The sequence below is a fragment of the Dunckerocampus dactyliophorus genome, chromosome 4, assembly GCF_027744805.1.
Source record: "Dunckerocampus dactyliophorus isolate RoL2022-P2 chromosome 4, RoL_Ddac_1.1, whole genome shotgun sequence".
NCBI classification, from domain to species: Eukaryota; Metazoa; Chordata; class Actinopteri; order Syngnathiformes; family Syngnathidae; genus Dunckerocampus; species Dunckerocampus dactyliophorus.
This window is the reverse complement of record NC_072822.1, coordinates 3,098,065-3,124,072: the sequence shown is the minus strand read 5'-3', so window position 1 is coordinate 3,124,072 and position 26,008 is coordinate 3,098,065. Positions and strand designations below refer to the sequence as shown.

The 26,008-nt window shown below is 41.7% G+C and overlaps 4 protein-coding genes across 8 annotated transcripts; 2 read left to right on the top strand and 2 right to left on the bottom strand.

Moving 5' to 3' along the window:
• Positions 1-117: 117 nt before the first annotated feature.
• On the bottom strand, positions 118-23,162 carry LOC129179657 (kinesin-like protein KIF24). Of its 3 annotated transcripts, none has more exons than XM_054773148.1 (15): positions 11,787-23,162; positions 10,358-10,459; positions 10,187-10,290; positions 9,514-10,122; positions 7,632-7,794; positions 7,449-7,546; positions 6,446-6,658; positions 6,255-6,342; positions 5,396-5,517; positions 5,213-5,318; positions 5,056-5,127; positions 4,871-4,980; positions 2,474-3,940; positions 664-757; positions 118-568 (listed from the first exon to the last, which is right to left on the bottom strand). In XM_054773148.1, the coding sequence occupies exons 2-15, from the start codon at positions 10,364-10,366 to the stop codon at positions 413-415; spliced, it is 3,411 nt and encodes a 1,136-aa protein (XP_054629123.1). In that variant the 5' UTR covers positions 10,367-10,459; positions 11,787-23,162; the 3' UTR covers positions 118-412. The 3 variants fall into 3 exon arrangements, 1 of the variants encoding a protein (XP_054629123.1); XR_008570025.1 differs by having other exon boundaries at positions 506-568; positions 664-1,715; XR_008570026.1 differs by having other exon boundaries at positions 506-568; positions 664-1,715; positions 13,043-23,162.
• On the top strand, positions 12,483-15,159 carry LOC129179660 (Rieske domain-containing protein-like). Of its 2 annotated transcripts, XM_054773153.1 has the most exons (4): positions 12,483-12,644; positions 13,451-13,678; positions 13,747-13,781; positions 13,857-15,149. In XM_054773153.1, exons 2-4 carry the CDS (start codon positions 13,471-13,473, stop codon positions 14,139-14,141), a joined length of 528 nt encoding a protein of 175 aa, XP_054629128.1. In that variant the 5' UTR covers positions 12,483-12,644; positions 13,451-13,470; the 3' UTR covers positions 14,142-15,149. The 2 variants fall into 2 exon arrangements, with proteins under 2 accessions (XP_054629128.1, XP_054629129.1); XM_054773154.1 differs by having other exon boundaries at positions 12,483-13,678; positions 13,857-15,159.
• On the top strand, positions 15,488-23,355 carry gtf2h3 (general transcription factor IIH, polypeptide 3). 2 transcript variants are annotated; one of them, XM_054773149.1, is made up of 13 exons: positions 15,488-15,694; positions 15,769-15,848; positions 15,934-16,040; positions 16,119-16,258; positions 16,372-16,434; positions 18,197-18,226; positions 18,326-18,354; positions 18,439-18,513; positions 18,588-18,641; positions 18,752-18,820; positions 19,052-19,187; positions 20,462-20,498; positions 21,931-23,354. In XM_054773149.1, the coding sequence occupies exons 1-13, from the start codon at positions 15,685-15,687 to the stop codon at positions 21,995-21,997; spliced, it is 897 nt and encodes a 298-aa protein (XP_054629124.1). In that variant the 5' UTR covers positions 15,488-15,684; the 3' UTR covers positions 21,998-23,354. The 2 variants fall into 2 exon arrangements, with proteins under 2 accessions (XP_054629124.1, XP_054629125.1); XM_054773150.1 differs by lacking the exon at positions 20,462-20,498 and having other exon boundaries at positions 21,931-23,355.
• On the bottom strand, positions 23,310-25,613 carry psmd9 (proteasome 26S subunit, non-ATPase 9). The gene is made up of 6 exons (XM_054773151.1): positions 25,451-25,613; positions 25,278-25,377; positions 24,095-24,288; positions 23,916-24,017; positions 23,571-23,659; positions 23,310-23,456 (listed from the first exon to the last, which is right to left on the bottom strand). Exons 1-6 carry the CDS (start codon positions 25,574-25,576, stop codon positions 23,429-23,431), a joined length of 639 nt encoding a protein of 212 aa, XP_054629126.1. The 5' UTR covers positions 25,577-25,613; the 3' UTR covers positions 23,310-23,428.
• Between the last annotated feature and the right edge of the window lie 395 nt (positions 25,614-26,008).

Sequence of the window (26,008 nt, the reverse complement as noted above, 5' to 3'; positions counted from 1 at the left end):
AGTTATTTCCTGACCAATTTTTTTTATGAAATTAAGTGTCCTGAATGTAATGGGACTCTAACAATCTTCACGATACCTGCACAAACTACTACTGTGCACAAAAAACACACTGAAATGTAATCGTAAAACACATTTATTTTTTCAAATAAATAAAATAACTACAAATGATTCCAAATAAATATCACAATACATTTCAACTACTGATAAGCAGTCGGCCATGTAAACACCTTGAACTCAGGTCCAGAGTAGCCAAGCGTTATTGAAATATAATGTATCCCTGAGTTGCTGAGGCATCAACAGTCCAAGCTGATCAGAGGCGTTTGCGCAAAGTAGAAACAGTGGCATGGAAACAAGGAAATATACTAAGAGATGAACAGTACAGTACATGCATATCCCTTCCTTTGAGCTTGGTTTATTCAAGCAACTGCTTTACTATTATGTTATTGTGCTGAACCTCCCTCAAGGAACTGCTCATACGATACATGTGCAGCTTGGTTCTCATGCTGTGCAGACAGCGAGCATTCCGCTCCATGATCTCCTCCAGCTTGTCCACATAGTCCCCAAATGGCTGCAGAAGAATAGCAAGTCAATTAAAACCCAACTGTACCCACACCGTGTTGCACTGAATGTAATAATAAAAGTCCATTCATATTTTCCTCTGACCATATGGGGTTGCTTGCACAGAAGGGTCTGCTCCTCCTGCAGCAAAGGCTCCATCTCCCGTAGTTTCTCCCAGTGGGCCTGGATGACACGCCACCTGAAAAGTTTGGAGGAGGAAGGAACGCGACAGGAAAGATAAGATGAAAATTTTGCGTTCAAGGTTGTGCGCAAAAGTCTTAGGCCACCATTTGAAAAGTGAAACGGATCCCTGCATTTATTTACCTAAACCGCAAAAGGAGGACAGGGCATTCATTGGAAAAAGGCAATACTTGCACATGGTCATTTCTTATCAATGATATTGCACAACAGAAACAATGTTGGAATTGTGGTAAGGAGCAAACTGCTCAGCCAGCGTTAATAGCGGTGATGAGTTCATTGTAAACAACAGTACGTGTGTAGAGTGAGTGACATTTTAAAGCGCATGCAGATGTAGATGAAGCTGCTGGATGCTGACCATTCATGATACTTCAAATGCAGCTACTGCCATCTTGTGGAGCTAATAAACAACGACATAAGGAGGTTGCCTACAGCCACAGCTGTCAATGCCCATGTTTTTCTGGCGCTAACCAGAGAGCCCGGCGGTTATTTGCTTTTGTAGATCACGCAACTCTTGGAGATTCTAAGGTTAATTCAATAGCGGTGTTATTTGGAGCATTTAAGGTATGCAAAACTAAATAAAATTCTATGCGATGAGATCTCTGAAGGTGTACATTGTGTTTTCTCACTACACTGCAAACCACAGCCTCTAAGTTCATGAATTAAATACAAGCGGTCAACAAATGTGAAGTATCCGCCACGCAGGCGAGCTGGAGTGGAGCTCCGCCATCGTACCACTGTGCAATGTGGGGCCGAAAGCTGCATAAATCCCTCCACAATGCAACCCAACCCCTAACCAGTGACAGTGCCAACAGAAGGCAGAGCTTGAACACAATCCTTCATTGCCGGGCAACACCTCGCCTACCCGGCGAAACATGTATGGGTGTCCAAAGTGTTGTGTAGGGGCCATCTGGCCATCAACGTGGCTCATTGCAGAAATCAAGAAAAACCCAGCAAAACTGAAAAAATAGAGCAAAAAGGCATAAAGTAATCAGAAACAGCTAAAATGTTGATAATAGAAACAGAAAAAAAATGTATTAAAATTCTAAATAGCAAAGGGCTGTGATTGGCTTGCGACCAGTCCAGAGTGTAACCCGCCTCTTGCCCCAAGTCAGCTGGGATAGGCTCCAGCATACCGCGAGCCTAGTGAAGATAAGCGGCATAGAAAAGATATGAATATCAAAGGGAAGCTGGGCAGCCCTGACAAAAGTCGACAAAGACAAGTAGCTAAGACAAAAACAATGAGCTGGCATTGTTCAACTACAATCTGCTACTATTAATGCTGACACCCCTATTGAAACGCCACCATTTGACAAAGACAGTACAAATTGCCTGTAAGAAAATACATGTCCCAAACCCCAATTCCGCATCTTCACGGAGTAAAAGATAACATATTAAAGGAAATATTGCACTATTATGATATATTACTATTACATATTATCATAAGAGTGGTTTATTTGGTTTAAAAAATGTTAACAATATGGTTTATCGTCAATTTGTGGGACAATAAACATTTCAAAACGCAACTGCATTGTTATGTAATACGGCTAAATGAAAAAAGTTTGCCTAGTCATATTTTCTCATTGTAGTTTTCTTAAAATTAATGACAAAATGTCTTCGCGTCTCGTTCTCGTGAACCCAATCTCGTGCATCGTGAGTTGGGAGTCTCGCGACACCCCTACCTTCAACACAACAGGACGGGAGATGTTGTACTCACCTGGCATGATCCATGCGGCCCACATGGCACATTCTCAGCGGAAACTCCTGGTTGACGGTTCTCGCTTTACAATCCAATTTTCCAGGACTTCCAGTTTGGACTTGAGAATGATGGCCTGAGAGGATTTGGAGACGCTGGTCTGTCACAGTGTTTGAGGGACTTTGTGTCGTTAGCAATGACTGTAAAAAAACAGGTTGTGGCTCTTGTGCGGTCAGTAGATTTTTTGCTGGGGTTTCAAGCTTGTGAGGCAAAAGTGAGAGGGTTTGCTGCTCTGTGAGATTAGTGGCTAGCTTAGCGTCAGAAGTGGGATCCCGAGGGTTCTTTGCGGGGCAACTTTCAGAGTTTTCACCCTTTGCATGTGTGAGATGCTCCTGCTTCCTCTCCGGACGACAGAGATAGTTATTGGTGTGGCGTCTTTGACTCATGGTCGAATCATCACAAGCACCTTCCTGAGACATTCTGGGTGTCTTTTGTGCCTGAGATTCTCTACCGATGCTGGACGGCACCGCCTGAGTTTTTGTCAAAAGTCGAGGTAGCTTTTTCGATTCCTCGCTGGTTTGTTGAAAGGTATGTGGGACATGGGGTAGTGACTGGTCAACAGTAGGGGTGTTGAAGAAGACGTCCGTCTTATGGACGCTGTGGGCCAACAGTAGACTGTCAGTCCACAAGCCATCAAGCGAAGGATCCATTTCCAATGAGTCCTCGCCTGTCTCTTCGGAGTTGAAGGAGGCTAAGCCTACATCAGCCGCCACGTCGGCCTCCTTTGGTTCTGTAGCCACCACCGGAGCCCACCTTGTCTGTTCCCTTGGAACCTCTTCTTTCCCAACAGCGTCCCTCTCCTCATCTTTAAAAGGCGACGGCGTACCATTGCTTCCAATCCCGCTATCGTACACGCTCAAAACGTCCTTCAAACCGGGATACATTCGGTCTGAAAACGAGACGGCGGATGAAGCTTGAGAGGACAGCGACTGTCGGCTAGATGAGGACGAGGTAACGGAGAACGGCACGAACTTTTGCAGCTGCTGGTGATACTGGTGCAGGTGCTGCTGCATCTCCGCATTCCTCTGGTCCACCATCACAGCATCATCATCATCATCATCACCACCATTGCCTTCAGTCTTGTATTGGTTTTCTTGCTTTCTCCAGTGTTCACGCTTGTCCTCTCTTTTGCAACCGTCACCCTTTTCCTGTGAGCCTCTGAGCTGGCTCGCTTGTTCAGGCCCGACCCGGCGTTTGACCTTGCCAGTTCTTTCCTCGTCTGATCTGCTGCTCTTTGGTGTGGAGCAGTGGATCGCGCAGCCTGGGGGTTTCTTTGGGGTGGGGGAAATGGTGCCACCAGAAGCTCTCTGTGTCCCCGTTTTTGTCTTCTTTGGAAGACTTTTGCCTCTCGTGATGTCTCTGCTGGTGCATTTGGAAAGAGGTATGGTTCTGCTTTCTCTTCCTCCGTGACCCCTCAGCTCCTTCACACTGTGGTAAATAAGGCAATTTTAAGTTGTACACTATCTCACAAACGCACACATGTCCTATTAATCCAGAAAAGTGCATATTTTTGGCCTCAATTAAGCATTTTCAAGCATAAACATGTTTGAAACGAACTAAAATCCAAATACAGTTCAAGGCAATACAAGACATTTATGAACTGTAGTTGACACTGGCCACTAGGTGTCACGTAACACACACCACACTTGATTGCCAACGGCAGGCTTGTTTATTTTTTTTTGTTACTTATCTCACAACAGGCACTATAATAACATAATAATAGTCAATATCAGACATCATTATAATAATAACACGGGCTACTGTTGTGGCCATAATCCAGCTAAAACTCAACTGAATCCCAGACTTCCTGTCCACACATGTGGGAGACATTCATTGAAGCACACACAAGCACGAGCCTTACTTATATCTTAAATGGCTATTTTCTCTGATTGTATATAATATATTAGGTTATCTGACTGTAAAGGTGACTATAGGGGTGTTATTTCGTGTCTACAGGGCTCTAATAATGGTACACGTTGCATTTAGAAAGTCATAAAACAGGTTTTCTATGCTCTAACTCCAAGAATATTCACTGTTGAAATAGTCCACTGCTGATGGGAATGTCATACAATATACTATCTCTTTAACATTTTCTTAAATAAAAATCGCTGAATTGGCAAATTTCCTGATCAAATACAGGGAAGAACCCTAAGGTGAAGCCACCGTGAGCTTGGCTTCTCGGCTTAGTGCGCAAGCCCCGCCTACCGTCTGAGCACTACTCGAAAGCACATTCAAGTGTACTTTCTATCGTACTGTCCCGAGCCAAGAAGAAGACACTGTAATAAAATTGCTTGCTGAAATGCGAGATATCGTTTGTGAGATACTGTATATGATATTTTCCCGCTTTCGCTGACTTACCGGTCAGCGTATCGCAGTGTGTTCAGTGTGTGCTCCGTCGCGACGTGACCTGGTGAAATGTTGGCAATCATGCAAGTCATCGAGTTACCAACAAATGAGTCTTTCAAGACCTGGAACAAAAAACATTCATAGTGACAGAAGAGTTTCGCCAAGCTAAATAATACAAACTAGAAAAGTCTTGGTACCTGAGTAAGTTTGCTTTGTCGGAAAGGTGTGTGCCGCTGCTCTTGATCGAGGGAGCGGATGCATTCTTTAAGCTGAGAAAGAAAAATGATCAGTGTACTTCAATGAAAGTGCTTCAGGTGGTGATAGAAACCCAGTCAAGTGTTCCTTGTAGCTTACAGCCAGCAGGCTCTGGTTGATCTCCGCCCCCTCCATGCGAGTCTGCCAGTCTGTTGCTTTGGTGTCCGATGCCCTCTCACTCCCCGCCAAGTCAATGAACCACATTCTCCACACACACACGCACGAAAATATTCATAATATCAGTATTAGATCACTCCATTCCGAAGCCCAACCGTCTCTTACCTGCCAGTTATCTGCTGGCTTGCAGATCTGAGCTGAATCTGCAGCAAGGCGTGGGAACGAGACGACAGCGGATTCACGCCACTGACCCTCTTGCTGCGTGCCGCTAAACCCTGTGCCATCACCTTCAACCCCAATAGACAGATTTTTTGTTATTTTATGTATATTTTTAAAAATTAAAATATCAAATTTATTTATATTAATTTATTAGATAAATAAATTACAGAATTTTAAAGTGTGTTTTTTTTTTATTTCCAGGCTTTTGCGGGCCACATAAAACAATATGGCGGGCCGAATATGGCCACTGGGTCTTGCATCTTTTGGGTATTTTTATTATTATTTTTATGTAACATAGTATAAATATATAAAGCAAACTGAAAGCAATATGAAAATAATAAAACTGAAACAAAAAAAAAGTGTCTTTTTTGACGTGCATTATTTCCGGGCCTTCGCGGGCCACATAAAACAATGTGGTGGGCCGAATCTGGTCCCCGAGTCTGTGTATATGACCATCGCTTTGGAAAATAAATATATAATAATAATAAAACCAGGATCAGCTACCAATCTTAAAATGAGGCCTGGAGCGATCCTCCTGTCCCACTCCTTAATGTGACGTTGTTGTGTGTGATATATGGCATCTATTATGTTGGACAAGTGCACAGTTACAGTCAGCTGTACCTGTAAAAAGGGGATAATTTGCCAATTTCCAGAAGCAAGGCTAGATTCTGGACAACACACTTGCAATACACAACTGTGGGACCCCTTGACACTTATTTAAAATGGATCAACAACTGTAATATGGGACCTTTAACATTCCATAAAAAGTATGAACACAAAGCAGTTGTTAATCATGTAGTCAAACCTTCATCAGTGAGTTGACCGAGTCCACTCTGACATCACAAAGTCCTGCAATGTGAACCACGTTGTGACCGTCCTCCCTCACAAACAATCTACCAAGAAGCGCAAACACAGGAAGATTAAGGCGGCACATGCAGTATCGCAGAAGCACATTCAAACCATTTCGAAGCAACACAAAAAAGCGCTTGAGTGTACCTTTTCCTGTTGTTCAGCAGGTCATAGAGCTGGCGGCAGTAGATCTCACAGAAGCTGACGTACACCAGCAGCGGGCTGTGCGTGGCCGACAGGTGAGCAAAGATGTCCTGGACCGCCAGGACGTACAAGCCCGGATCATCGGGAGAGGAACCCATCATGGTGTGAGTCTTACCTGCACCCGTCTGCCCAAAGGCGAAACAGGTGGCCTTGCCCCTGCACACACACACACACACACACACGTATGTACAAACATTGATAGTAAGTGCAACTGTTACCAAGCATAACCTATAACCTTTGTGTTAAATGAAATACTGTTGCATTAGTGTATACCATTCATCATTCAGTATGATTTATCATTAATTGCTGCTTATTGTGGTTCAGATATCCCATAATAAATGAATACAGAACTACTTTAGATACCGTATTTACAAGTTTGCCTTTGCTGTGACCCGACACCTCTGACCTGTCAAAAGCTTTCAAACTAAAGAAGCTGCAGCATCAGCTGAATATTATATGATTTTGTGTTGCTTTGTGATTTTAAATAGCATCTTTTGGTCACTGTGGCCTCGTATGAGCACATATCAACAACATAACTACAAATCCTGGGCTTTAATTGGGGCTATGACTCAATGTGGTTTCTTCCATGGTTTCATACATTTTCAACTTAATTGCGAGTGGTAATTGCCAGATGGGCGCCTATCAACCTGCTATAAGCTCAACAGGTTCGAGGAAGATGGGCTGAAAAACTGTGGAAGAAATCCCCGTTTTGTTTTTTCCACGTTTTCGTTTCCTTTGACCTTGTGCTTGAAGCTTTTACTCGTGAAAAGCGCTCACATCAACTGACCTACACGGTTAATATCGAGCGTATCTGTGCTGGTTTGTGGCCATGAGAGTGAAAAGCAAATGTAAATGACAAACAGAAAGCGTCATGCTGTACTGTTGTGTTCCTAAGCTGGCGCTTTGGCAAGCTAATAACCGGTACTTCCATATACTAAAACCATACCCGTTGAGCATGTGCTGCACCAGAGGATACGCTGTTTTCTTGTAAACCTCCTCGTTAGAATGATGCTCACCAAAAACCTGGTCAAAGTAGAAGGGATGCTGCAAAACAACGAGACAGAATCAGCTATCATCAGGACAATTGGAGCCAAAGATACTGGCGTGCACGGGCGCCATTCGTATCTACCTGTAAAATGTACTGAGTGAGGTCCACGGCTTCTTTGCCCTCTTCGACAATCACACACTCGGCACTGGGCGTCATCACAACGTCCGCTTCTTCTGTCCGTCTCTCTGCCGGGGTCAGAGGTCGCTTCCTCACGCAAACAAGGATCCTCGGCCCGCAGGTCTGCCTGTACCGCACAAGCAACGCAGTCTAAATCACCGGCGAATGCACTCTCGCAGGTCCGTACGCAAATACATCAGGTTTGAAAGAAATCGCGGCATAGAGAGGGGAGTTCTGTCAATGTACTGTAACTTCTCTGCCAGTAGAGAATTTGTGGTAAACCTACCACCAGCATTTGCCATCATGCCCTGCCTACAATTATTTTGCCACGCACCTGTCATATGTTTTGAGAGTTGTGAGAGTCTCTTGACAAGAAATAACACCCCTGTAGTCACCTTCACAGTCATATTACCCAATATAGTAGGTATAAGCAGAAAAATAAGTCATTTAAGACTCCTGCTCATGTGTGTTACAATAAAGGTCTTCCAAACGCGTGGACAGGAAGTGTTATGATGATGATGACTATTATTATCTATTATTCTTGGCCTCAATTAAGCTTTTTCAAGCTTTAAAATGTTCTAAATGAAGTAAAATACAAATACAGTTTGAGGCAATACAAGACGTGGATGAGCTGTAGTCTACACTGGCCACTAGGTGTCGCTGCTAACACGCACCAGACTTCATCGCCAAAGGCTTTTGTTATTTTAGAATTATTAATCTCACAACAGGCACAATAATAATAATGTAACATAATAATAGTCAGTAGTCATCATCTTCATCATCATAATAGCAACACGAACTACTGTTGTGGCCGTACTCCAGCTAAAATTCAACTCTGATTCCCCAACGTCACTTCCTGTCCGCACCTCCGAAAGACATTTATTGAATCACACATGAGCACAAATAAGTACCTCGGGGTCTTGTTCACGATTAAGGCAAAGCTCTCAATTTACCCGTCCATCTCCGTTCCGGTAAATTGGAAATAAACCGGTAGGAGGCCTCGGGGAAGGTCCAGGACACGTTGGAGAGACCATGTCTCTCAACTGACCTGGGAATGCCTCGGGCTCCACCGGGAGGAGCTGGACGAAGTAGCCGGGGAGAGGGAAGTCTGGGCTTCCCTGCTTAGGCTGCTGCCCCCGCGACCCATCCTCAAATAAGCTTAAGAAGATGCATGGATGGCTTATTTTCCCTGATTCTATCTACTATATTGGGTAATATGAGCGTAAACGTGACTATATGGGTGTTATTTGATGTCTAGAGGGCTCTAATTCACTTATCACGGTCAGGTCTGGAACCAATTAACAATAAACAAGGGATTACTCTAATATCATTGACTGGGCGCAATGACGTGGTTGTGCTAACATTGAGGGTGTGGGGTCCATGTCAACTTCCCAAATACTTTCATGTGAAAGAATTATCAGCCGACACCAACGTTTTGAAGCTAACTCTTCTACTCTTCAAGCGCCTCCTGTGTTGCCTGTGCTATTATTTTTCTGACAAACACACCACATGGGGGTGCCGGTTTTAAACCCCCTAGGTCGGATTGACATTTCTCACGCGCGCTTGACACTCTTAGGTGACAGCCAAGCGCATGTGTGTCAAATTTGAGCAGGATTGGTGGAAAAACATGGCAGCCATCAAGCGAAACCTATGTGCAGGGGCAGGGGCGGGACTTAGCAAGTAATCACCCACAATTCATTGACCATTTCTCTCATGGTTATAAAACTACCTGTAGCTTGTCTTCCAAAGCATTATCTCCACAACCCATAGGGGGCGCCATCGTCCCATTTACATCACATGATGGTCATTATTCATTATAGCAAGTCACTGGAGCAGACCCACTCACTTTTTTGAGGCAACAGGTTGCAGCGGTAGTCCATAATTGTATCCCAGTTTTCTCTTTGCTTCATAAACAGGTGTTGGTTTCGTAAAGTGTCCACCATGTTGTTTGGTACTCCCTCTATCTGGACACATCTTCTCCACAGGCTGCTTGCTGAGCCTCTTTGCTATATCTGCTTTAGGTTTCGGGTGGTGGGATGAGGCGTTTCTCTGTGGCGGTGGCGCCGAGTGACTATTGTACATGGACAATCGTCTTGTGATGTCTGGCCTGGTGTGCTGAGCAGCTGGCCTGTGGCTGCTGTTTTGTCCGCGCTGCTGATGGTCATCATCAAGACGCTTGTGGAGGCGGTTAGGTAAAGCCGCCACGTTGAGCTTCGTTCGAGCGGCATCCTGCTCGTCTTTAATAAAGGTGTCCACTACGGTGGCTTTTCCGTCACGCTCATCGGCATCCTCTCTGAGCCCGAGCACAATCCCCTCCTGCTCCAGTGTTTTGACCAGATGCACCAGACTGAAGAGCCGACTCTTGTCCTCCTTGGTGTGGATCTCCAGCATGGGGAGGTCCTCTGAGGTGAGGCATAAGAGGTGGGCTGCGTGACGGATTCCCATGGAGGTAAAGCTGAAAAGACAGGGAGGCTCGATGAGTCGTCACATGTTGTCTGGATGTGAGACAGCATTCTTACCGCTCGTAATGATGCTGAAGCCCGACTGCCTTCAGACACTCAAAGAGGCCGAGCTTCATGGAGCTGTTTTTTGTCTCCATGGTCTCCGCTTTCCTCCACAGACCCTGGGAGCCAGGAAGCAGGTATTTGAATTTGGTCAGGCATCAAGTAGTCGTCAAAAGCCTCTCTTACCGTAGCCATGCTGCTTTCCTCCAAGACAGTACGCCCTGCCTGATGTCCCTCCCTCGTTTCTGTCTAATAGTCAATACAGGTGACCGCTGAGTCATCACAGTACTGTCGGGGCACAAGGCACACAAGACATCAATACCGCACACCTCCGCTCTACTAGATGCCGTGCCTCAATTAGTGTCAGTGGGTGTGTCATCCTCGCATCAACCTCCACCTTCTTTTCCGTGGAAAGAAGTGACCATGGCATCTGATAGGAGCGTGTGGCGCGGCAGACATCATCACAACAACACACAAAAGACATGGCATCTGTAAAGCTGACATCTATAGCGGACTTTCAAGCGTTGAATTAAGTGTTAATGACAGCAAAATATAATAAGAAAGAAAGCCATGGAGATTTCCTTACCATGTAAGTGATGAAGGCCAAAATACATTTCGCATACATATTATTTTAAGTAGCATTATTTGTGTGGGGGGAAAATATAGACAAATACATTAGAAAAATGCGAGTATGCATATTTAAATATTTAGTATATTCTTATATATGATATTAAATATTTAAAAATAAGAGATTGTATTTCTCATAATATACTAAACATTTAACAATACAAAGGTCACATTATTATGACATTTATGACTATTAAATTATATATATAGAGGATACATTTAATTATTTCGTTTTTCAAATAATTGTAATAATATATGCATACTTGCAGCATCTATTCGTACCTATAAACCATTACATGTGACATATTAGTGTTAGTATAATTTATACAAATAAGGGCCTCCCCCCAATAGTACATATTTTATATTTCAATTTCAATGTAATTGTTTTTTTGTGCGAGTTGTGTTTTGTGGACCTTGAATTTTTAATGTCATTGAATAGGTACTAGGTACTCTCTGCAACATACGCCCCACAGGTACTCTATGACAAAATATGGTATAATCCATCAGGATGGAGTCATCACTCTTAAAAAGAAAGAAAACATACCTCATTGTACATTTATTGCTTACTATTATTAACAGTCTACCCATGTTGGAACACACCTGTACACTTTTTGGACTTGGAAAAGGGTACATTTAGAGTTTTGTAATTATTTCAATGGGGTGCATTAGTTACAGTAAACTGTGACTTGATGGACTTATCTATTTTTGACAGCTGTTGCCTCGTTGGGCTTTGACAGTAGACTGTCTACACCATTCAAATTTATATATAAAGGGTTAAAACCACACAAACTCTCACATACATTTACAGATCTTGAGTTTAGCATTGTATTTTAAGGCAAAGTAGTTAAAATTCTTCATTTCTTGAGGTACACAAGTAAGTAAATGCAAGATAGCTGCTTGATTAAATGAACGCTCCAGAGTAGTTTCAATGCAGCTTGTTGAGATAAACAACAGATGCCAGAATTTTGCAAAGAAAAGCCAACCTTACCCCAGTGAGTTGCATGCATGCATGCATGCAGGGGAGCATACACAGCACGCGGGCAGCGTTGTGAAGGTATGATGTTGTTAGGTAAAAAAAAAAGTCCACTCAACGACACAGAGGAGTATCGTAATATGTTGTCGTAACGTGCACGGCAAACGTCCTTTGACCCATCCTCGAATGGCAATCGTTGACTTATGTCGAGAGCAAAAAGTTGCAGGACACTAAAAAAACAAAGCTAATGCTGTGGGAATACCGGCGAATAATAATAACAATTTAACTTTAAAGAAGCAATGCAATGTTGATTAAATTACTCCCTATCTCTGACGTGTACTAATTCACAAAGTATCATAAAGTCTATTGACGGGCTTGGTCTCCATGGCAACGATAATGCTGGGCGTCAAACAGGTGGCAAAAAGGGAAGATATTTTATCCCAGGTGAAATGTTACACACACGGCAGGGCTGAAAAAGAGGATAATCCAATATTAGATTCGACTCAGCTCAGTCACGCAGATGTCTTGCGATTCCACAGATGGGGGGTTAATGCTTACTCTTACGCACAATGTATCAGAAGCATATATGTAGTATTGCTATGCTGACATAGGCAACAGAACTGCGCTTATAATTTATGTCCGATATACGGAAAGAACTATGCCGTGGAGTTTCCGTGGGACAATAATAAAGGAAACACAAAACCGCTTCGGGACCGTATTGGCTGTGGCACAGACAATGAGCTCTTTCGTTGTTAGCAATTGACGCTAATCTTGAAAGGCCACTTGAGCTGAAATTGAGTTTGCTTTTCGTTAACTTCAAATATCGAGTAATGGAAAAAAATACGACATTTAATATTGAACCAGCATTAGCAAGTAGGTAATTTTACTCTAGCAGTATTTTGTCGAAGAGTTAACGCCACACTTTCTTTTAGCACACTGTTCCCACCAGCACTTTAGTGTGTTTCATGGTTTCGCTTGTTCAATTATCAAAAACACGCATCTTTTTAATGATCATATTTAGTCTCGTTAAACATCCCCAAGTAGCTGTTTACATTTTCTGTTGCCGGTCAGTCTGGAAGAATTTATGTAAAATATAGCATTTTGCCTCTCAATGACGCGTCCTAGGGAGGGCTCGATACTTCCACGATCCCCTTTCCCCCCCTCCTCTTCTCCACCACTTTGTGTCCTCATTGTCTTTTCGTGTACTTAGAATCCTTGGATTGTGCCCTCGAAGCCCACCTACCACTTGACCCCCCCATTTTTCTACTGACCATGAACGACCACACGAAGCGCATGCGCAGACAGCAGCAAGCGTAGCTTGGGCTTCATTTATGGCAGCTTCCTTCACCAACGTATTTCCTTCTTTGGTCAGCACAGTATCCACATCCTATTTCGCCAGCATAGCTTCCACTTCACCGTTCAACAGCTTCCATGGCCGGCAAGGTGTCTGCTTCTTTTGCAAGCAGTGTTTCCCACACATTCATGTACTGTATTTGTAGCGGCCCACCACAAATACATTTGGACATATTTGGTGCTAATCATTTATTTGTAGCGGCCCACCACAAATAAATTTGGACATATTTGGTGCTAATCATTTATTTGTAGCGGCCCACCACAAATAAATTTGGACAGATTTGGTGGTACCTTTTAATTTTTCTGCATTTGTTTTTCTTGAGCAGGACTGTAACAAGTGGCCAACATGTCCTCCGAGGATGAGACTTTGCAGACCTCCTCATCTCCTCCTCCTGCCTCCTTGCCTCGCACGATCCCACCTTCCTCTCACTTCGTCGGGAAGAGGGATGACATCATCAGATGCGGTCGTGTGACCAAGCTAGTGAATGGGTGCAGAGACGTGCTGGTCCTCTACCACCAGGGGAAGTTCCACGCCATGGACATGCGCTGTTACCGTAAGAAAGAGTGGGATTTGGAGTGGGAGCTGGATGTCAAACCAACTTTGATGATTTTGCTTTGACAGATGCGGGTGGTGCATTAGAGCATGGAGACATTGAGGTGAGTTACTGTATATACAAATAACAATACAAGAGTATTACATCTTTCCATTTCTGCATGCTTGGCCGCCATCAGGAGTTCAACGGCCGGGCATGTATCGTGTGTCCGTGGCACAAGTACAAGATCACACTGGCGGAAGGCGAAGGGCTCTATCAGGCCGTGGACAACCCAACCGTCAAACCTCTGAGGACACGCTGGCGCTCCAAGGGTGTCAAGCAGAGGATCCACAAGATCACCGAAGTGGACAAGGACGTGTATGTCACGCTGAGCGACTCACAGGAGGCAGTTGAGTCGGACTACTACCAGACGGAGAGATACAGGGCGAACTTATGCAAGGTGCAGGCCAAGAAAGTCCACTGACAGACACAATAAGGAATGTCTAATGTGTCACTTCACATCATTCCTAACTTTTCAGACTTAAATTGTACATGTTTAAAATGTACTCTTGTTATGCATGATGTGCAAGTGGCCTATCATGAACTTGGTGTGTTTTTAAGGTGTCCCCATCGCAACAGAGTAGGTGTGGTCAGGGGCAGAGGCTGCAGAATGCGTGAGTTTCGGCCAAGAAGAGAAGAATGAAGATTTATCACATACAAAATCTTGGGATTTATAGAGTAATTTACTAAAAGAAACTTACTGCAGGGCCTCACTGGGAGTCAATATAATTTTAAAAGCCCCTGAAATGAGCAGAATAGGGCCCCTTTAAATAGCGTCTTAAAATGGTGCTGAAATGCTGAATTTTGGAATGCATTCTCAACCTTAATGTTTACATTGTAGATTCTCAGAACTATGAATGAACACGTGGAATTCTGTACTTTACAAAAAAGTGTGAACTAACTCTAGATATGTCTTATATTTTAGACATACATTTGATGTATCATTTTTTTTTTATAGCGCTGCAAACCCTTGGTGTTCTCTTAGTGAACTTCCTGTGGTAGTCACCTGAAATGCTTTTCACTTTACAGGTGTGCCTTGTCAGGGTTACTTAGTGGAATTTCTTGCCTTATTAATGGGGTTGTAATGTGTGTGTGTGTCCAAACTTTTGGTCTGTACTGTAGCTTCAACTTCATTTCTCGGCAGCTTCTTTGGCCATCTTAATAAATCATCTTTATAGTCGCCAATTAAAGTAACATACATGTTTTTGGAATGTGAGAAGAAACCGCAGTACCCGGAAAATACCCACGCACGCACAGGGTGCCCAATGACACACTGTTTGCACCCCGTGCTTGGGCAAACAGGGATGTCCAAGCGGAGGTTCAAACCAAGGTCTTCCCCACTCTGTGTGACCAACATGCTAACCACACGGCCACCATGCGGCCTAGGCTATCTTATGATGGGAAATAAAGATATCCGTTCTAAATAAACGTGATTTAACATGTACCGTACCCACTTTTAATGTGACCCATGTAAGTTAAAATTTAAGTTAAAATTCTCTGTTGTATGATTGAAACCCATTGCTATGTTGCCATTTACCAGACGAGTATGAGTTTAAAGATTAAAGGGGGTAAATTACAAGTACTTCTGGGACAAAGGGAAGAAAATGTAATAAGTGCCTACAAACACTTAAAATTACAACATATGCAGTAAGTGTGGATATGGCGTTGCCTTGTAATATGGTACACTGCCAAATGACCACTACCACCACCTTACGCTAGGTGGCGGCAGTGTGTCATTTACTATGTTCTTCGCCATCGACGTAAGAAAAAACGCGAAGAAGGAAAAGCGGAAGAATATCACAGCCGCCGACAAAAGAAACAGGTCAAATGTACAGCTGGAGGAAACGGTTCGCAAAACAATCATACTTTGACGGAATTTGAAACTACTCGCTACGTCGCGTAGTTTTAGATGAGAAATGGAGGCTAATAGACGGTAAAATTGCAGCATTAAAGAGTACTCAGTCGCCATGGCGTCAGGTTTGTGTACAGTGGGACTACAGCAATCAGCCAGCAACATCATGTGTTAATAATGTTGTCTTCTCTTGCCACAGAGGAGGAGATCAGCTTGCTAGTCATCGTGGTGGACGTTAACCCGATATGGTGGGGGCAGCAAGCACAACGTGAGCCGCAGGTAGGACTGCAGCAGGCCGCCAATTAATAAAAACATAACGCCTAAATATCGAGCCAAAATAAAATAAGCTTTTATGTTGATCCAGTTCACTCTGTCCAAATGTATGGACGCCGTCATTGTGATGGCCAACTCCCATGTGGCCATGAACAGGAGCAACAAACTGGCCGTCATCGCCAGCCACTGTCAAGACAGGTGACCTCCACGCTGACCTTCCGCAGAGCATCCAATGCGTAAGAAAGCCAATAACCTTGTCTGTCTGTGTGGCGTCAGTCACTTCTTGTATCCCAGCAAGAAACACAGAGCCGGCGACAACGTGGACGACGCGTCCTCTGGCGGCGGCGGAAAGTACGAACTGCTTTCGGTCGCCAACAGTGTCATGGCTGAGGAGATCAGGGATCTGATGTCCAAAAGTAGGTGAATGACACAACATTAGGGACACCAAATACAAAAGATGATAATGTGGTGAAGATGGACACTGTAAAAGGTGTTTGTTGAATATTTTTGGGTTTTTTTGTGTTTGCAGTTGAAGTGAAGGGAAGCTCCACTGACACTTTGCTGGCGGGGTCCCTCGCCAAAGCGCTTTGCTGTATCCTTGTGCTTCCATCTGCAGATTTAGCAGTATGACAACCAAATGATAAATGTAGAAGGATGCAAAACCCCCTGTTGGCTATGCAGTATCATCATTTTAAAAAACTATGCAGTTCATAAAATACAATATTAGATATGAAATTGGATCATTTTCAGAATTGTGTAGAAAATATATAGTAATTATAATGACATAAGGGGGATTTTTTAATTTTTAATATTTTTAAAACATCTGTGGTTCTTAACATTCAAATTAGATCATGTTAATGTTTAAATTATATTTAAATTAAAATAGTTCTAGTAATTATGCCATAATTTTTTTTTTTTTTTACAAATATTTATTAGAATTAGAATATTTAAGTGCATTGTGGGTGAATTGTTCATTAAAAATATATATATGCAGTTCATAAAATACCATTAAATTGTTTTATATATATATATATATATATTACAACTTACGAACACTCGACTAGCCAACACTTGCGGATACGAACACAAGCTGACTGGTCTATATTTTATTTTATTTTGCCTTGCAGTCGCTCAATCAGTATTTCTACTGCTACTGTACATGCTTGACCAGTAGAGGGCACTGTGACACTGCTAATGGAACCAACAGAGGACGCCTTAGAGCTAATGAAACCAACAGAGGAAGCGTTAGACGCTGGGGAGATACAGTGTAAAGCTAAATGGAAAGCTAAATTGTACAACCCGGACAGAGTGTGTGATTAAAGTTTATGAAGAGTTAATAGGCCTGCTTAATTCTACACCACCCACAGAACACTACCTCTTTTAGAAGAGTCTAACGACGACGACCATTTGTCCTTTTTTTTCAATATCTCCTCCTCCACCACCACGACGTATGCTCGACCAGTCCTCTTCAAAGGCAAATAACATTTATCATTACGTATTACTATATCATTTTTATTATGTTTTTTTTTTTTCATTAATTATCCTTGTTTAATATTACTACTGCATTCAAACTCATATTTACATACATACACATATACTGTATATGTATACACGTACATGTAGTACCTATATCATTGGTAATACTACCTTTTCCCTACTTAAGAACAATTCGACATAAGAACGGTCGTCTGGAACCAATTGTGTTCGTTAGTTGGGGACTTAGTGTATATACAGTCAACCTGTCTAACGGCCACTTTTGCCGTTTCCCTTTAGTGGCCGCTATAGACAGGTTTGACTGTGTGTGTGTGTGTATATATATATATATATATATATATATATAATACCATAAGAAGTTAGATTTTATTTAAATATTTATTACAAAAAAAACCCCGAAAATATTTATTTTAAAAGTCTATTGTTGAAGTGAATTATACCCCAAATCATAAATATTTCCTCCTACATTGGGGGATATTCATTTACTATAGTGGAGTGCCCAGTGGCAATTAACGTTTTTATTTTTGGATTAATTTTTATTTTATTTTATTTTTTAAAATAGTATACTTTTCTCAAAGTCATACTGAATGAATGTTTTAGATGATAATTTTTCACAGTGAGTACCGAGCATCAAATAAAGTGTTTATTTTTTCATACTATTAATAATCACACATTTAAATGTTATTTTTAGAATATATATAATTTTTTTTAACCAACAGTCAAACAAGCAACGCTTGTTGAAACCCCACCTTGAGCGTCGTCTACTATATAATAACTATATAATTGTTTCTTTCCCTGTTGGGTAACAGAAGTGTGCGTTAATGTTGCAGCGTAATGTTCCCTTCATCTTTGCAACTCAGATATCAACAGAGTCACAAAGGAACTTGAAGGTACTTTTGTTTTATTCATTATGCATTTTTGTAATAAAGTTGTTCCAATGCAAATATTAAGGCTTTTACTGCATTTTGAAAAACTTTTTTTTTTTTAAGCCGGACAGGAGATCAAGTCGCGGATTTTGGTAAGCTTGAACTACTGTTTCATGAACGCTGTTTTGTTTTTAAATATATGGCTAATTGTAGTAATAATATTGAACGAAACTTAGGTGATAAAGGCAGCAGACGACTGCGCCCTGCAGTACATGCATTTCATGAATGTGATCTTTGCTGCCCAGAAGCAGGTAACGTCTTTATTTCATTTATTTTGACATGTTCATATGCTGCATGATTTAACAGTTTTCCATTTTTAAAACAGAACATTTTGATTGATGCGTGCGTGTTGGAGTCAGATTCGGGTCTCCTCCAGCAGGTACGGTTATATTTTTATCATTTTGAATTTTGTGTATCCCATGGCCAAATGGCGAATTGTCATTGTATTAATTGGTTGTTATTTGGTGGTGCTTGTCATGTTCTTTGCAGGCGTGTGACATAACAGGAGGCTTGTACCTCAAGATCCCACAGAAGGTGGCCCTCGCACAGTACCTGCTGGTGAGAACGCAGCAACAGCCACTTAATGCAGTCATTCAGTAATAATATAATGGAACCTCTATAGTCAAAGCAAGCGTTTTAACCCAAATATTCTGGGGAAAATATGCCTCAAAACGTACCAATAGTATCAAATAGGAAAAGCGTACTGATAACCATAGAACAGGAAATGGAACTTAATGCTGTATTGTGCATATCTGGATCCTAACCTTTTTGTTGTGTGCCCGTGAACAGTGGGTGTTCCTGCCCGACGCAGAGCAGCGTTCCCAGCTGGTGCTACCACCGCCGGCCCACGTGGACTACAGGGCGGCGTGCTTCTGCCACCGTAACCTCATTGAAATCGGCTACGTCTGCTCGGTTTGCCTGTCGAGTAAGTGCTCACCCGGCCCCGTTTTTTTTTTTTTTTTTTTTTTAAGTGGGGAAACAAATATGCGCATCTGCTGTGAAACCGTTCCAAGTAGGGGTTTTGTAAAAACTTTTTCTATATAGTTCATCACAGAGAAAAAAAAGTTCAACAAGTTGATAGTGTGTAAAATCTGGCTAAAACGATGCATGGACACCATCACCCTGGAAGCCCAGGGCCTGCCTACAGAGAGCTCACACTTAGCTAAACAGTGCAGCCAAACCACAAAGGACACGTACGAGAATGTATTCATGCGGACTGATTTGCTGCAGACTGCTGTGTCGTGGTGCGGGGAGCTCACACGGGAAGTGCTTGTTTATATTAGGAACAGTCAAATTACTATTCTAAAAGTCTATTCTAAATCACACCACAAATTGATCTATAACCATGTCAAAGGATTAGTCCTACCCTAAATTTGGACGCCAATTTTATCTTTTATTGGATGGACTTTCATTGTATCAGGGACATGACTCACAGGTTTGTTACAAAAGCCAAACAATCTTGTTGGTCATGCTGTATAATACAAAAGTAAATTCAGCAATACTTTGGTTGCATTATTTTCAGTGCTTTGAAGAGCTATTTTTAGAACCATGTTCAATTCCACAAATTCATGTTTGTAACAATCTTATAATTTTTTTTTTTTTTTTTAAATCCTTATCAGCAAGACAAAAGAAAATAGGATTTGAAGCCAAAAAATGTGGATTGGGACGTCCCTGGTTTCACTGCTGTTCAATCTTCTTTTCAACTGTTCTCTCTTCACGCATCACACCATGTACACTCAAGACAATTGAGGCAAATACATTCAACAACATGCACCGTTTAATCTGCAAAATATTGTACAAACATACTGTGTATGTTGCCAAATTGAAAGTTACTCCCCCTGGCCCGAATTGAAATGGAACAGAAAATAAAGTGTACATTCATTAAATTGTGAAATATCTGAAATCATTATAGTGAAACTTATTTGATGGCAGATTTGATACATTTCATGCCTTTTAACCAGTTTCTATATTTCATGATGTAATCATTTTAGTATTTATTATAGTATTTGCCCACTCATTTCATTGATCTGTGAGTGAACTGCCAATTTGTCACAATTTTATTACATTTAAATGATTTATATTATTTTGGCGCAAAAAGCTACTAATCAGCTAATTTCAAATATATATATATATATATATATGTTTTGTCTGCTTTTATGCTGCTATAATAGTACATTTTATGGTGTTTTCTTTCAACAGTATTCTGCAACTTTAGCCCCATCTGCACAACCTGCGAGTAAGTTTTTTTTTTTTTATGTAGTTTTAATAATACAGTAATCCCTCGTTTATCATGGTCAATTGGTTCCAGACCTGATTGTGATATGTGAATTTCTGCAAAGTAGGATTCCTTCTTTATAAATGGAATATTTCATACTTATGGCATAGAAAACCTGTTAACGATCTTCTAAATCAGTTTTAAGCATTATTAGAGCCCTCTAGAGATCCAATAACACCCCTATAGTCACCTTTACGCTCCTATTACCCACTATATATACAGTTTATAATCACATAAAGTATATAATCAGAGAAAATAAGCCATTTAAGATAATTTACCTTGTAGGGGAGCAGAATAGGTGGCAGACAGAAAGTGACCTGGTGAGCAAGTCTGCTGCTTGTCTCACCTAACAATTACTGACACCTGGTGGCCAATGTAGAATACAACAGTCACAAGTTGTGGTATTATTGGCTTACAGTGGTCCCTCGTTTATCACGGGGGTTAGGTTCTAAAAATAACCCGCAATAGGCGCGATCTGTAAAGTAGTCGGCTTTATTTTTCCAATGATTCTTTGTTAAGGCTGTAAAACCCCTCACCATACACTGGATACACTTTTCTCAGACAGGCATTAACATTCCCTCACATTTCTCTCTTGTTCAAACCTTCCTTTCAATTTTAATAATGAATCTACGCGGTTGGACACATAAGAAATTATTAACAGTGACTCATGCGTATTTCACAGTTCTTCTGACCATGCCTCTTGGTCCTGGCGCCACTCTGCTGTAGGGTTGTTGCATCCTTGTTAAGACTTATAGCTGCCGTCGTCCTTATGCCATTTTCCTCCTCCTTTATGTAACGAACCAAAGGTTCATTTATTCCTTAATGGCGCCCTACCATCCTTCAGCATGTCCAGAAGTCCAACTTTTTGTGCAATGCTTAGTATCTTCCTCTGCCTTTTGGATGCAGAACGTTTCATACAGAGTTCAGAGTCAGTCTGCTATTGCTAGCGATCGAACACAACAGGAGACATGGCACGGAGGAGATTGATGGTCAATGGTCTACAGTCTTATAGCCAATCAGGACACAAAACACAATGCATGTTCATAGACTTTGGGGAAAAAACAACAAAACAGCGAGGGCAAAAGGTGAACCGCGATGTAGCGAGGGACGAGTGTTTCTTTGTATTTTAGTTCATTTAGCCATTTTTATGCTTGAAAATGTTTAATTTTGGAAAAAAAAAACGCGTGCAATTTGGTTCAATGTACATATTTTTGACTAATAATAGGCCATAATCAACCACAAAACGCAATCAATAATTTTTGGAAAAACCGCGATAGTGAGGGAGCAATGTTTGGACCGTGATGTAGCGAGGAACGACGTGTCCATCTTTTATACATTAGAAAACTATGTTGTCTAATTAAACAATAATGGGTTTTTTTTTCTTTTTTTTTAGGACTGCTTTCAAAATCCAGCTCCCACAGATGGTTAAAGGCAAAAAGAAGAAACTCAAGGCATCATGATATCACTGTATCATTGGCCTAAAGTAATCATCAGGATGTGCATCCAGTTTTAACTTAGAAAAGATGTAGAGGGTATTTTTTTGTGGGAACTATTTTCCCTAATAAATGCAAAAATTAATTTCATAAAATCAACTGACGTACGACTGTCTCAAGAAATGACTTTGCTCGTTCAACTTTTTTACCTAATAAAATCTACGTTACAACCCCTGCTTCTCTGTTTTGAAATATAGCACTCAGTGTGGTTTCTAATGTGTTTCCCCTCTCATTTAGCTAAAATATTAGCGCCCAGCATCATGCAAACCGCTATCCTAAACATTTGAAACAGACCAGAGTTAGCTGTTACTCCTCAGAGTGGTCACGCAATGTTCCTGTGACGTGTCGTGTCAGCTGACTTATACGGACGTTGTCGCCGTCTTTCTGTCGGCGAAGGCAGGGCGACAGCGCAGTCCTCCGTCTGACTTCTTTAGGACTGCATCCCAAGTGTGAGTGTGCGCAGAGGCCCCCTCGTCACGGCTCATGGTCCTGTGTGCACCTTTCCGAATTTCAATTGCCTCTTTCATCCATTGGTGGCGTTTGTTGTCCTCTGTCCCAATGATGTTTGCTCCATTCTAATCCATCATGTGCTTTTCTCTTTAGCAATGGTCCGAAATGGCGGATTTGAGTTGTTTTTGCTCTGCTTTGTGTTTGGTTGCTCGTGTGCACGCCTTCGCTGTTTCACATTGTTTCATGTTCCTTTTTTCTTGTATTAATGTCCCTCCATTTCCCCCAGTGTACGTTTTATTGCAAGACATGTATGGTAGTGTAACCATGGCTGTGTTCTTTTTATCTCTTTTGGTTTTACTTGGATTCTTTTGTTTTTCTTTCTCTCTGACCTGTTTTCCTTTCTGTATGGGTGTTGACGCTGTTTTAGTGTATCACAAATGTATCTGTTGCCCTCGTTGGTCTTGTTCATCACAAGGAGTCAGACGGCGGATGGCGATGTCGCCCTGCCTTCGCCGACAGGAAGACAGCAACAACATCTGTATGAATCAGCTGGAACATTGCGTGACCACTCTGAGGAAGACTGCAAGTGGGCAGTCGAAACTGTCCGGTGCGAAAAAACAAGCTAACTCCGGTCCGTGAAAAGAACTGTTTCGAATGTACGACTGTCAGACCAAATGAACCTCATTGGACATTACTAAACATATTGTTGCATTATTTTCATAAAGGCAGATTTTGTTTTTTTTTGATCAACTGTGCCTAATGAAGTGTCCCGTGAACGTACCTTCTCGAGTCTCATCCCATGTGACATTTGAGACAAGTCAGCCAAATGTAACGTTGCAAGGTTTATTCCTCATGAATAAAAGAAAACATCCCTTATGAACAAGATGGAATATTGTGCCGTGTGTGAACATGTGGTTGTAGAGACAATTGTCATGTTGTGATTGATGATCACCGTGGAATTGGGACAATATTGCACCTGGACAACAAAAAAGGTAACAAATAATGAGTGTGTGGGTGTGTTTTTTTTTTTTTTTTTTAAGACTGGTAAATAAGTGCTTAGTTTTAAGGTGGGGGTGTTGTGTGGACTCACCCCAGCAGACCTCTGCCAGACCACCTCTGTGGAGTCAGACTCATGTGAGCTTTCTGACCCGCCCGGATCACCGTCACTCGAAGTGGCTTCTGCACAGGACAAGGAACATGAATCCCCCGCTTTTTAAATCGGCATGCCCTAAATCAAAGGTTCTCAAATGGTCTCAACCTGGGACTCATTTCACTCATTTTTATTTTTTCTTATTTGTTTACACTTCCTTTAGTCCCTCATTTATTTTTATGTATATTTTTATTTAATTTAAATCAAGCATGTTTTTTGTTTTAAATTGCTTATGTCATCTGTTGAAACGTTAGGACAGTGGTGTCCATGAGATGAGAATCTTACCCCTTCACTATGCTGCACCACAGAGGCAATGTTGTGGAGGCTCTGAAAGTTCTCCGTGTTCACCGAACCAAACTCGATGACTTCATCTCCGACTTTGAGGCCCTTTGCAGAAGCACAAGCAACATCTTTAAAGTTGAGAAGAAGTAGTAGTGTTTTACAGCTAGGTGTCCGTCACTTACAGCCCCAGAGGCGGGCGAGCCCTGCATGACGGTATCCACGCGTGCAAAGGCGGGGGGAAGCGTGACCTGCAGCACCATGGCCTCCTCCTGGGCTTCTGTCTCGTCACGCTGCCTCTTGGCCTTCTCTCGAGCATGCAGCCTGTGTAAGGCTTCTTCTATCTCCACCATGATGGCCTTGTGGTCATTCTGCAGGCCTGATGGGACAAACACACATCAGAATTATTTATAGCGACAATGACATATGACACTGATGATGTCCGGTGGGGTACATTGTGGCCATCTATGTCCATGCGTACTCTAGTTTAACAATATGTTTATTATTGTGGTTGCAGACTGCACTGGTGTTTCTACGAGGAGCTAAATTAGGGTAACAAAAAGTACAGTCATCCCTCGCTCCATCGCAGGTTTTCAAAAATGTATAAATAATCGCTGTTGACTATGGCCTATTATTTGTCCCAAAAAAATCCATATTTAATCAAATGTTATGTATTCTTGACCTAAATTTAGCATTTTCAAGCATAAAAATGTTCTAAATTAATTAAAATACAAAAACTGTATCAGGCAGTACAAGACGTTAATGAACTGCAGTCTACACTGGCCACTAGGTGTCACTAGTAACACGCACCAGACTTGCCAACGACAGGCTTTTATATATTTTATAATTATGTATCTCACTACAGGCATAACAACACCAACATAATAATAATAATGATAATAAGTCATCATCATCAATAATAACCCGGGCTACTGTTGCGGCCGTACTTCAGCTAACGCTCAATTCCAAATCCCCGCCGTGACTTCCTGTCCACACATCCGGAAGACATTTATTGAAACACACACAAATCCGGGTCGTACTTATGTCTGAAATAACTTATTTTCTCTGATTATCGCTACTATTTCGGGTAATATGAGAATGTGTTATTTCATGTCTAGAGGGCACTATTAATGGTAAAAGTCGTAATTAGAAAGTCATACACAGCTTTTCTACGCTCGTAACTACGTAAATATTCCGTTGATTAAGATTAAATCCTACTTAACGCCGTGGGGTCTAGAACCAATTAACCGCGATAAACGAGTGATTACTTTACATTCTTATTTTTCCTGCATGTACATTGCAGGTGTCGCGTGAGCGCATTTGACGTCACCCAGCCAAGAAACTACAAGAAAAAAAGCGGTCACTTACATGAAATATTGTGTCTGGCTGTTCTTATCTGGTACAAGTTGACGTCGGACCTCGGGTAACCTTCGGCGTCCACCAAGGGACCGTCGAGCCCGACACCTTGCTGTTAAATACAATTTTGCAAAGAGACATTTTGCTTTCACATTCGACATTCGTCGAATATCGGTTCAACTTACGTCTTCCAGGACGTCGTAGTAAGCTTTAATTTGCTCCTCGATGTCGTCTTTCTTTTTAATAAGGTTTTTAACATCATCCGTGGAAATTTCTGGGCTCGCGTGAATGTTTTCGTCTGTCATCTTCATTGTCACTTCCGGGATGCGTTACACTTTATTTATGTCGGGCCGGATTTTGAACAAAGGGCGGAACCATTTATGTATTTATTGGTATTATACGGTAAGATTTACTGCCCCCAATTGGTCAGAGTGTATTAAGGAGGTAAATATAATACAATTAAAAAGTACCTTTATTTTAAAAAACGGTGAATTCATGTCCAATTTTGACACTGTCAGTGATATTTAACAAAAATGTATTGCATTTAAATATTTTTATATATTATATTAATTACAATCCCACAAGAGGGAGATTCGATTTATGAATAAATTTTTCTCATTACTATGCAAACTCCAAAAATTAATCAGTGTAAGTCTTATAAGTGTATATATTGTGCAGTGGGGGAAACAAGTATTTGATCCCCTGCTTATTATATAAGTACCCTCTTTCCCAGATGTGAACAG

Excerpts from the sequence above, each read along its gene's own strand:
- LOC129179657 (XM_054773148.1), bottom strand. Across the intron at positions 6,343-6,445 it reads CTGCTGAACAACAGGAAAAG|ATTGTTTGTGAGGGAGGACG; the intron begins GTACACTCAAGC and ends GCTTCTTGGTAG. Across the intron at positions 5,319-5,395 it reads AGCCAGCAGATAACTGGCAG|AATGTGGTTCATTGACTTGG; the intron begins GTAAGAGACGGT and ends GTGTGTGTGGAG.
- LOC129179660 (XM_054773154.1), top strand. The coding sequence starts at position 13,471 with ATGTCCTCCGAGGATGAGACTTTGCAGACCTCCTCATCTCCTCCTCCT. Across the intron at positions 13,679-13,746 it reads CATGGACATGCGCTGTTACC|ATGCGGGTGGTGCATTAGAG; the intron begins GTAAGAAAGAGT and ends TTGCTTTGACAG. Across the intron at positions 13,782-13,856 it reads TAGAGCATGGAGACATTGAG|GAGTTCAACGGCCGGGCATG; the intron begins GTGAGTTACTGT and ends GGCCGCCATCAG.
- gtf2h3 (XM_054773149.1), top strand. Across the intron at positions 16,041-16,118 it reads GCCAGCCACTGTCAAGACAG|TCACTTCTTGTATCCCAGCA; the intron begins GTGACCTCCACG and ends GTGTGGCGTCAG. Across the intron at positions 18,227-18,325 it reads AGTCACAAAGGAACTTGAAG|CCGGACAGGAGATCAAGTCG; the intron begins GTACTTTTGTTT and ends TTTTTTTTTAAG.
- psmd9 (XM_054773151.1), bottom strand. The coding sequence starts at position 25,576 with ATGAAGATGACAGACGAAAACATTCACGCGAGCCCAGAAATTTCCACG. Across the intron at positions 24,018-24,094 it reads GCTCGCCCGCCTCTGGGGCT|GGCCTCAAAGTCGGAGATGA; the intron begins GTAAGTGACGGA and ends GCTTCTGCAAAG. Across the intron at positions 23,660-23,915 it reads TGGTGCAGCATAGTGAAGGG|AAGCCACTTCGAGTGACGGT; the intron begins GTAAGATTCTCA and ends TGTCCTGTGCAG.